This window comes from Nothobranchius furzeri, chromosome 13, assembly GCF_043380555.1.
Source record: "Nothobranchius furzeri strain GRZ-AD chromosome 13, NfurGRZ-RIMD1, whole genome shotgun sequence".
Classification (NCBI taxonomy): Eukaryota; Metazoa; Chordata; class Actinopteri; order Cyprinodontiformes; family Nothobranchiidae; genus Nothobranchius; species Nothobranchius furzeri.
Window position 1 is genome coordinate 25,858,836 of NC_091753.1, and position 12,153 is coordinate 25,870,988.

General features: G+C 39.9%; 1 protein-coding gene across 1 annotated transcript in view; it reads left to right on the forward strand.

Annotated features, from left to right (window-relative positions):
* LOC139062412 (uncharacterized) overlaps positions 1-470 on the forward strand; it is an 11,566-nt gene extending 11,096 nt beyond the window's left edge. The window contains exon 7 of the mRNA XM_070543232.1: positions 463-470. Coding sequence (XP_070399333.1) covers positions 463-470 — 8 coding nt within the window. The remainder of the gene's footprint in view (positions 1-462) is intronic.
* Positions 471-12,153: the final 11,683 nt, after the last annotated feature.

The following is a 12,153-nucleotide window of genomic DNA, read 5'->3' on the forward strand; positions in this document are numbered from 1 at the left end:
TGATCATATTTTTAACTGAACATGTTACAACATGAATGGATCGCATGCTCACCGTATGAGGGCGAAAAACCCTAATTATCGTACGTCAAATAGGGAAAATTCCCCCATGTCCCCCCATTTTGGGGCGAACACCTTTTGGCACAGAGTGGGCATGCCTAGGTCATCAATGATCAAAAAATAAAAACAACACAATCAAAAAACTCATAGAAATGAACAGGTGAAGGGATTGTTACATAAATCACTGAACATTCTCACACTCTAACATCATCTTCTTCATCATGAGAGTCATCACTGTCATCAGAGGGTTCCCTTCCCAAATAGATGTTAGGATTGGCTAGTAACAAGGGCATCTGGATAATTGGGTCAGCAGGTGGAGGAGAGATGGCAATGGTGATCAATCTGTACATTCAGAATTGAGTTTGGAAATGCAATGAGTGTAAACATATATCTAATACTAAACAGGTAAATGAATAATAATATAAAATGAGTAGTGGGTATAAAATATAACCCTTGTAAGGTAAATGAGGGTGTCAAATATAACCCTTGTAGAATGTTCATAGGGTGGTTACTTCTTCCCCCTGTTGAGGTCCCTTCACTGGCTCCAGGCAGCTGCAGGGGGTGATGATGTCACGATTCTCGTCCTGCAGGATGTGGTGGCAGCTTGGCATGCTACCTCGTCCCGCAGAATTGGTAGCTTGGCACGCTACTGTAGTCAGCTACTTCTCTTCCTGGTTTTTGGATCCTTTCTCTGGTTAGGCAGATGTCAGCTGCTTCTCGTCCTGGTCCTTGGGTACTTCTCCTGGTCAGGCAGATGTCGGCTGCTTCTCTTCCAGGTTAGGCTCCTCCCTTTGTGACAGGTTCTCTTGAACCTCAATCAGGGTGCGGTGTGGCTCTTCCGCTGCAGCACACTGGGTCCAGTGGTACCTGGAGTCTCCTTTACCGTCCAGCCGGACAGCGTGTGACGTCCTCTCCGTGATCCTGTATGGCCCGGTCCACCTTGGTTCCGTCCACTTTCTTTTGGTGACCTTCAGCAGGACCCAGACGCCTGGCACCGAAGGCGAAGTATCTTCGTGTGTGTAGTTTTGGTCCAATGAAGGCTTTCTCGGCTTGTGCAGTCCAATTGATCTTGGCAGATAGTTGGTAGGAAGATTCACACTCCGGCCGGACCAGAAGTTCCCCGAACCGATCGCCTAGGGATTAAAGGCTATGCACAAAAATGTCCTAGCTCTTACTGACCCTAGCCTCTGATACCTTCAACATCAGACACATACAGTTACGAACAGCAAGCGCAATTAAAGGTACAGTGACATCACGACATGGACACACACAGACACACAAACACATACACATGCACATACACAGAGAGAAAGAGAGAGTAAGAATGTGTGTGGGAGAAAGAAATGAGTGGGATCCACTTTGCCACCAGCATCTCCACCTGTGTCACAGAGAAAAAATTACAAAGAAATTAAAACACAAAGCAAACAACAATAATTCAATGAGTATAAATGATCAAACTAAAATATACAACCATGCATGGGTTTTATAACAGTTCTGGCAACACTGGAGAGGAAGCCTTGTACAATGAATTCTTAAGATGTCCTTCATCAATTAGAGGTTATAGCCAAATTGTTTCAGGATCCTGAATTTGAATTGGTCAATTTACTCAGAATAGTCCAATGGCTTTGTTGATGTTTCTCAAGGCTCGGCCATGCCCATATAGATAAATAAACAAACAAACAAAACAAACACAGTCAAACACACGGTCCATACACGTCTCTGTGCCCTCACACACCAAGCAAATGTCAGACTGAAGCGAAAGTGTGAAAACACTTAACCTAACGCTAAATCAGTGGAAAGAAAAAAATAAGACCTAAAGCGTGTAATCAAATTAATCCAACAAAACTTCCCATAACTGCCGTTCTAAACTCATGTTGCGGTGTGATCTCTCCAATTAGAAATTAGGACAACCACTTTTACTATCAATTCAACCAAATAGTTTCAGGTTGTCCCTTACCTAAACTACCTGTCTTTCTTACCTTCTTTCTTTCTTTCTTTCTTTCTTTTTTAAGAACACTACTCGCACAAGAAATCCTAAGAATTAATTCACTACTTAAGGTTAATTCATAAATAACGAAACTGCAGTTACAGGTTTGTTTGTGCATATTATTGGTAATCAGCAGTTTTTTCCTTATCTCTTCATCTAGAAGTGTGTTTCTGTGCTACTCCTCCATCTATAACAAAAGTTAGTATCATCCTTAAAGCGTCTGAAATTAAGCTGCATTGCTAAATCAATAACGTGATTTGTGCTAAGAAATACTCCCCTATCCTCTTCCTTTTTCCAGTGGCACTGAATGACAGATTTTAGATCAATTTAAGGTTTTATTACTATTACGTTTCATTTAATTAATTTTGCTTTTTCTCTCTTATTTTTATCTATTTATTTATTTATGTTATTTACTTATTTATCATGCCATCCTGTGATGATAATCTTAAAGACTTTTTAGCCAATTGTCGTCAAAAAGGCCAATTAAAAATATTATGTTAAAGATTTCACAAGATGAAAAATGTGAACATAATTTTTATCGAATGAGGGGTACCATTATTCAATATTTTTGTAACATTATTTTCTGCGTTAGAACTTACAGCTGATAGAAAAATATAGGATCAGCTAGGTTTGGCTAGATCTGTTGGGAAACTCAACGGAGCTGAAACAACACTGTTGTCTCGGATGAGATGTTCCATGAATCATTTAGTCAGCTGAATGCCAAATTATTCATTTAATGTTTATTTTTATGCAATGAATGGAATGGGATGGAACGTTACTATAAACTGTCCGGAAATTTGCGCATGTTTGCTCGAAGGAGAAAACTGTTGAAGCCTAAAGCGTTCTCCTAGACTTATAAATAGACACCGTTTCCTTAACCAATGAAAATAAGTGATGACGCTGATGTATTCCGTTTTGAAAAGAAAATAAGGCTTTACTGCATGTCCGCTGCAGCTGAGAATCCTAAGACAATAAAGATTATATTGACGTCCCATGGTGAGTTGGGCTGAAATCCAGGTTACTAATCCTATTATTTATTTATTTATTGTTATTATTATTATCTTTTTTTTTTTAGGCTAACTTTCTCAGTTAACTATGTTCTACAGTAGTTTAGTAAATTTTCCACAGTTCTGACATTTCATCAATTCAACTGGTTGTTGCCAAAAAGCCTTGTTCATTACCTGACTGCAGCAAGCACTCTTTTACTGGGTGTAACCATAGGAAACAGTCTCTTTTGAGCCTCTCTTTGTAAGTCCAGGATGACCACCGTCATTGATTAAAGTTCACATGTTAGCACACATGCTCCCCCTTTTGTACTTTGTTTCATCAGCAGCAGGGCAAATAAGTTTCTGCCTCTTTGTCCATCTTGTAGTGCTCCCCGTCTTGATGTTATAAGTCACAGTTTTTGGTGAGGGCTTCCAGGTTCTCTTTGTATAGAAGTCAGACCCAAACATTCTTTGCAGCTGGTTGTGACAGGCCCACCCAGTAAAGTTCATGCCCACCACAATGCACAGCAAACGTTTTCCTTAAATATGTTGATTGGGTTGAAATGACAGAACTTTCTCTTTTTACAAATCAAAATCAACGATGGTTTCTAATAATTAGTCGACTTTATTGACTCAAAAATAAATCTGAACTACTTCCTATGCACAATTTGTTCTGAATCATCAAATCAGTTCTACACAGGTTTTAAACATTAAGCACAATCTATCCCAAATGCAAGATCCCTCCTTTCATTTTTTATTTATCTATTTTTATTTTAGGAAAATAACTACCAGTTTTTAACTCAAAACAGCCTGGTACAGTTTCTAGCCAGGTTACAGGAAATAATACTTAGTTTATCTGTTTTTTCATTATTCAGCGTCCCAAAATCCAGCCATTAACGTTAATGGTCCTTAAAGTTGAGGCAAGACAATTATTGGATTTTGTTTTATAGCAAGATTTAACAAATATTTTGTTTCTTGACTGATTATTTGTTAATTTTATGGTTTTCATAAAGATGATCCTGAGAAGTTAAGAGCTGCTTTTCGCAGCACCCTGTGCTATTTTTAGACTATGGGATTCTTGTGTGTAAAAGTGGGTGGAGTCAGGTCCCCAGGCTGAAACTCCAGTCATTCTCACTAGATCTGTCCGAGAGGAAGGATCTCCTGAATACCCTAACCAGGAGCCTTAAGGTACGTCCAAAACACCGAAAAATATCCTTTCTAAAGTCACAAATTGCTTAAAACTGCATGTTACACAGAAAAACAGAGAGAGCGAGGGAGTCCAGCTGACTCCACGGCCCATAATCAGACAAAATACTTCCTTTATAACCACAACCATGCAACTTTTGTATTTTAAAGGATTTACTTGTCATCACACTAACGATAAATTCTTTTTCTATTGTTTCCACAGTCTCTTGAACTAAATAACCGTCTAGCAAAAACATGGACCGCACCGTTTCTCAAGCAGCTGCTCCCTCTATTAAAAACTGAGTCATTTCAGGAGAAGATCCAGCGAAAGCAGCATTTACTTCTCATGCAAGAAGACACGCATTCACTCATTCACAAGGCACAGAGACATTCTTTGTTTGTCACAGTCCTTTTTTTTTAAAGTAAGTCAGTCCGTCACTTATTTATTCTCTCTCTCTATATATATATATTTTAAGCACAGAATTTATTTAACACTGCACTGGTTATTTTCAGAATTTAATGCTTACTATGCTTTCAAGCAGGCCTTATGTAACATTAGAGCAAATCCAATTGCAATTTTTTGAGAGCGCTCTGAGGAATAGTTTATATATTTATTTTCTGCAGATCTGTTTTGATTTTACTGTTTAGCAGCTACCTGACTTTATGTATATGTATATCCATATATTTCTGAAATAAAGCTGTCATATACAACCTTACTTGCATTTCTTATTGGTTTTTTTTTTTTTTTCTTTTTTATCTCCAGGCCACTTAACCCCCAGATCGGGGTCCCTCACATGCTGCTCCGCACACAAATGATTATCACGCTTGTACACTACATATGTATATATATGTATACACATATACATACATACACACATACATACACATATGTTACTTTAAAAACCTTTTATTTATTAACTTATGGTGTTCTGTTCAAAGACTGGTCAGAACAGGGTTGCAGAATTTGAATTTTGCGTAGCTCCAAACATTAATTTTAGCACTGCAGTGTAATTTACATATACGAGTTGCAACTTTTTAAAGCTCTTATTTATCTTATTTATTTATTTTCTGGTACCGCATCAGGCCTTCACACACACACCCAGCGCTGTACACACACACACACACACACACGGAGCTCCCAAAACTCTGCTCTGCATTCTGCACTCTCCTAGTGCTGCACTTTCAATCCAGAGCCGTAAGCAGCCTCTTGCTGCGCCTCACACACACAGGCTGAACTCAGCTTACACACACAGTGAAGCTTGTCTACAGCTGTGCCTTTTTCTCTCGATTCTGCAGCCTTCACTTCCCAAATCTTGCTCCAGTTACCTCTACTGTTAACATCTACCCCTTTTTCCTTCATCGCCTTTTCTGCTGACTTTCTCAATAAAACCTTATTTCTCATGGCTTCAACTGGGCTGCTTGTCATATTTAAAACATTGCTTATTTTATGCAAAAACAGTTACCTTAGAACATTTTTCTCATCTCATACAAAAGGTCCTCGACCTTTAAAATCTAGGGAGCTCTCTTTAGCCTCCCCTGCCCTTAACCCGAACCAGGTCCTCGACCTGTGCTTTAGGGAGCTCTCTTTAGCCTCCCAGGGCCTCAACACAAACCAGGTCCTCGACCTGTGGACTTTTAGGGTTCCCACACCTATGGACTCTTCGCCAAGCTCTTATATAACCTCGTTATATTTCTATTCACTCGTCAGCAAATAGTGTGGTCAGCCACGACCTGGAAAATGGAATTTAGGGCTTCTCTAATAACCCTGGGCCTCCAACCCTTCTTCTGTACTATTTCCTTATCTCATTTATCATTAAACCATTGTAAAATCCTTATCTTATTTCACCATTAAACCATTACAAAAAAATCTCTTATTTTTCTGCACTTGTCTCCACTTTCTTCTCCAACTATTATTTTAGGACCACAGCTACTATGATTCTGGACACAAAGGCTTTGGATAAATCCAATGAGCAGTTTTTAGAAATAAGGTTCTGCTCACCTTGTTTTCCACCGCGGTGTTCTGTGCCAAGATCATTCACTGGGTCGGTTGGTCAAATTGTCCTCCAAAAACTCCTTTTTCTTCAAAAAGAAAAAATCCTGTTCGTGACGCCAAATTTGTTGGTCTTTCTTCTGTTAGACCAAGCACGGGTACGGAGAAGATGGAGTTAAACACCTTTTGAGTTGGCAGAATGTGGAGACAAATGATCAGAAGTCCAGTCACTGTTTTCACCGCTCATGAGGGGGAGAGCCTTTGCAACATACAGCAGGTCCCGCGACCTGCTCCCGTCAGTTGCTTCGGACAGACTCTCGCCGTTCTGCTGAAACGGCTGATTTTTATTGAAAAGCACAGGAATGTAACATACGCAGTTTGCCATACACACACGTAATTCTGCCATCTGCACCTGTAGACGCACGTCAGCTAATAGCCTTGTTAATGAAAGACCAATTCATCCCAAGGACATGCAACCTTGAGATGACCAGGACACATCCTGCAACATCCTTTGCTAACAAAGACAGTTGTTCTTGTATTGAGGAACTGAAGGAAGGAACACTTTCACTCCCTTTTGGAGTTCCTGCAGCTGTTTAGAGCTCATGCAGGAGAGAAGCACAGAGAGGCCTTTGATATTATAACATGATTCCATAATGAAAAAAAGTATCATATAACAATGAATAATAAAAGAGCTTATATGAGAGTTACATATATTTTCACCGTTCATGTTATTATAAGGAGAAAAGCACCATGAACAAAAATATTTGGCTCCTAAGAAACCTTTAATATTTTTTATGCCGTAATAATGTTGATTCAGTAGCAAAATGAACAACGGATTTGACCGATCGCTAAAATCTGTTTCAAATTTAGAAATGATTCTGTCGGATCTGTAAAAAATGATTATTTTTCTTTGAACAATATTTTCAAATCGAATCACGTCGCTAAATGAAACGGTTGATTGCTCCTGAAGCCCTACCTGTTGATGAATATTTTTAGCCACATTCAATAATTCTGTATCTTTCGCTGAGGGATTTAACAGTCCGGCTATGCTTAGCGCAAAACACAACGGCTGATTGGCCTCTGGAGGGCAAATGAGATGGTTTCGTTTTTTATTGACTAATTCGTGATCCAGAATGGTTTCGATTTTTCGTTTCCCACCGCCGGAAGGATTATTTATCACTTGCAGTCTGAAATTAAATTCGTTGTCGGCCTCTAATGCTTCATTTGATTGGACTAACAGATCCAGTAAATACTGAAGCTGATTTAACATATTTGATCCGTCATAATTAAAATTAACGTGGTGCGTCGTGTGCAAAGTATTAATTTCAAACTGGACTCTATCGTTGGGACGTGCGATCTGGCTTCCTCTTTCAGCAAACCTGTTTAATATTTCCATCAGATTAATATAAAACTCGGCTGGGTCGTTGATTGCTTGAAAAGACACTCTCTCTCTAATTTCACGCTGGTTAAAAGCTGCGTTTACGCTCCCTCCGATCTGCCGGTGTTCTATTTGTCTCAAAATTTCATCTACAGCTTGTGGAGATGGGTCATCTGAATTTGCCAGTATTTGATCGATCTCGTTTACGCGCTGCCGGTGTTCTATTTGTCTCAAAATTTCATCTACAGCTTGTGGAGATGGGTCATCTGAATTTGCCAGTATTTGATTGATCTCGTTTACGCGCTGCTGGTGTTCTATTTGTCTGAAAATTTCGTTTATTGCTTCTGATGAAGGCTCATCTGAATTTGCTAGAATTTGATCGACCTCGTTTGAAACGGCTTGGGATGCTAAAATATCGTCTAAGATCTCACTATCTGAAGCTAATTCATCTACTTCACTCAGTCCGCTTAAATCAAACCAGTCATTTAATAGGATTTCTTCGGCCTCCACTGAGGGATTTTGGCTGGCTAAAATTCGATCTAACAAATCTACGTTTAATTCATCATCTACTTCAAACAAATCTGAAAGGTCATCAAACCAATTTTCACTCATGATACAAAAGACATTAAAAACCTACTAAAAATGAAGAAAAAAAATCTGCGTCGTCCTTTTACAGAGCCAGAACTTGCTGGATCACTTCCACCAGGCCGGAATTCACTTGCAGGAGCAGGTAGCCAAGCTTCATCCTGTTTGATCTCTGAAGTGGTGTAAATATGCCCCGCTTCTTCTTCTTCTTCAACCGTTTTTCTGATGAAAAAATAAATAAAAATAAATAAAATGAACGAGCTTTTAATAAATTATATATATAAATTTAACTTACTCTGTACAGGTGCAGGAGGTGGGGCGTTCTCTTCATCGGTCGTGGGTTGTTCTGAAAGGATAAAAAACATCATCTTTTTTACTTCAAAATTTAATATACTCTGCGGAGCTTTTTGTGAAACAGCTTACCGGCTGGCTGCTCAGGAGCACGTTCAGCGGTTTCAGAGTCGCTGTCGGATTGTTCTGAAAGAATAAAAACAAGAAAAAATATGAACGAATCATCTTTGAAGTAAATAACCACCTTTTATATATCTCTTACCCTGTGCAGGAGAAGGGGGAGGAGGAGGAGGAGGTGTGGGCGGAGATATTGAAGCGGCTGTCGGATGTTGTTCTGAAAGAATAAAAACAACGGTAAATGTGAACGAGTCATCTTTGACTTATTAATCAGTTGTTTTTTTATCGTTACCATCCGTCTGCGCATGAGAAGGTGTTGGAGGTGGTGGGGGCTGAGATATTGGGGGTGCGTAGGCCGTCAGCCGTTGCTCTGGAGAATAAAAACGATAAATATGAACGACACATCTCTGACTTATTAATCGCTATTTTGTAATCACTTACCAGCTTCGAGGATCGTCTGTGGCGTGATGGTCCTGTAACGAACAGCTTTCGCATTCGCGCGTGGTCTGACGGTCTGGCTGGGCTGATACGAATGTAAGACGGTTCGACTGGTGGATGGAGGCGTGGTTGGGTAAAAGTTATCACTTCCGGGGTAAGGTTGAACCCCCTCCTTTTCTGTAAAATGAGATATTTCTCAGCTGAAGAAAAGAACGTTACGTATATATTTATAAAATCCACTCACTCAGATTGTCGACCGCACGATTAATTTTAGACAAATCATCCAGGTGGACCGGAGTTTTACAAGTTAATTCCTCAATAGGAATTTCTTCCCACTCGCCGTCCGATATGACAATAGCGTCTGAAAATAAAGATGTTAAACCAGAAAGAGAAAAAAAGATTTGCGTCTTAAGTTAAAAACTTACCCGTCATCTTAGCTTGTTACACCTCAAATCACGACTCCGAAAATGCGTTTTACATTTTATACAGCTGTTTAAAAAAATCTTGAATAGAAAACGGTTGCGATTGGTCGAAAAAAAAAAATGTTTATAAACAATACATAGTCATTTGCTTTGTTGTATAGGTAGACAAATGTCTGAATGGGTGTTTAGAGTTGTGTGTGTGTGTGTGTGTGTGTGTGTGTGTGCGTGCGTGCGTGCGTGTGTGTGTGTGTGTGTGTGACAGTGAAAACAAAATGTGACACTAAAGGCAGGAGGCGATGGTTAAGCTTTCACTGCTGATGATGACGAACCAAAGATGCTGTTCACCTAAATAGCTCTTTGAAACAATAGCAAGTCAATTGCTTTTGTGAATTGTTTCCATGCCGACTTGGTTAGAATGAACCAGATATTTGTTCACCAACTTTCCCGCCACTCTTTCAATTCAGCCCACCTGCAAAAAAAAGTAAGTAATTTGCTTTTTGCGTGTTGTTTCTGTGACGACTTGGTTCAGCCAGTTCTTTGTTTTAAAACTTTCCCGCCACCTGCAAAAAAAAGGAAGTCAATTGCTTTGTCAGAAGTCGCTGGCCGTGCAAAATTGTTTAGAATGAACTTTAAGAAAGCTCAACAGATCTTTGTTGAACCAACTTCCAGACACTCTTTCAAACAAATCCACCTGCAGAACAATATAGAGTCATTTGCTTTGTGAGTTATCGACTAAAAGCGTCACGCTGAGGTAAGGATCAACTTTTATTCTTATAGGCTTGAGTATGCAGGGTGGTTTACAACAGAACCATAAATGGTTTAGGATGGCAAACCATTGCTTTTCTGAAGTGAGAGAAATGTTTGAATGGTTTAGTCAAAGACAAATGTTTGAATGTAATCCTTTTTACTTCTTAGAGAAGTGTGTGTGTGTGTGTGTGTGTGTGTGTGTGTGTGTGTGTGCGCGTGTGTGTGTGTGTGTGTGTGTGTGTGTGTGCTTACAGCCATTAATTTGATGTGCTGCTGGACAGAGAGTTTTACACAATAGTTTTAGTTCTTGTCAAAAAGTGTCAGTGAGCTGCATGTAAATATTTACACATTTAAACACAAAGTTTAAGACTGAACATACGAAATCCAACGTGAACATCTGCCAGATGGCTGAGTAAATCAAAGAGAGTATTAATGACATAGACAATGTGTCACTCTGAAAAGTTTGTGTGTGTGTGTGTGTGTGTGTGTGTGTGTGTGTGTGTGTTTACAACCTCTGATGATTCACCCTGATGTGCTGCTGGACAGAGAGTTTTACACAATAGTTTTAGTTCTGGTCAAAAAGTGTCAGTGAGCTGCATGTAAATATTTACACATTTAAACACAAAGTTTAAGACTGAACATACAAAATCCAAATATCTAATATTTGGGAGAAAAGCACTTTGTGAACATCTGCCAGATGGCTGAGTCTCGAGAGCAAGCAAGCAGACCCACCCCATTCTACAGTCAGATTCTTTAACTTTGAGGAGACCTGCAACCATTTCATAAGTACTTGACCAGCGTGTGGGGCTGTCATTCACAGCAGTTAGGCCGCACTCATCCACTGTCAGTGAGCCATGTCATGTTAGATATAAAAAGTCCATGAGTTTAGACTGATATGGTGTGCCAGTAAGGGCTGGTAAATGCATTATAATGGCTGCAGCGTCAGACTGATGTGGTTCTGCTCACTGGTGAGGCTGGCCTTCTTTTTCTTGCTTCTCTGCATTTGCAGTACAATTTAGATGACAAAACTTTCTGTGTGTTGAATTTAGGTGATGAACATATCTGAGAGGTTTGTGACAGCGGCGTATGGGAGGGGGCTGTGTGAACCGCTGAGTAACACAATAAGAAACTTCATGCGCCATTACACACATTAGCCTATGACGTGGGGGATCATGGACATCTGGACGCTCAACAATACGCCATTGATGATGCGTTGTGGATGTTTTTTTAACGGGTTGCTGATGCTTTTAATCAAGTCAAGGATGTGTGATCCTTTCTGCACATCGCCTTTATATTTAAATTCCCCCGTCGGAGTCCAGTTTAATCGTGTCATTTTCAGCAGGTACTCGGCATTTTTTTCTTCCGCGTACAGGAAGATTCTGTAGCGTTTCATTAATGAGTGTGTCAGCCGCTGTTTCTACAGCTGACGTAGGCTCAGCCGTCACAGCGGGCGGTTCAGTGGGAGGTGCACTTTCGTGTAATCCGCTTCTCAACAACTTTAAATAACGCTGTAGCAGCGCATTGTATTTTTTAATTTTCTCATACGGCGTTAATCCCGTCTCCTGCATAATTAATTTCATTTCAGAGTCAAGATTCTCTTCAGCCACGTCCCGTATCGTAGGTTTAACAAGCTGACGTAATTGTTGGGGGGTCACCATAAACATTTTTTGAGAAGCCATCGTTTATTTCCTTATTAAGCCACCTATCAGTTCACCTATCAAAGGCGCAGCGGCTGCTAAGAGTATGGGTAGAAATCCGCCTTTCTGGCCGACTAAAAGCTTCTTTTTTTTTAAAAGGCTAGTTTTGTTATGAGTCAACTGCCTGAGCACCGTTCTGCTTTTAGACAACTTTTGAAATTGACACGGTGACAGACGTATATTTCCTTTGATCACGTTTAAAGCTATCTCGCACAAAGCCTTCAGAACGTCCTCGGAGCACCCTTTTAAAAACTCCTGACGTTGGCGAGGCTT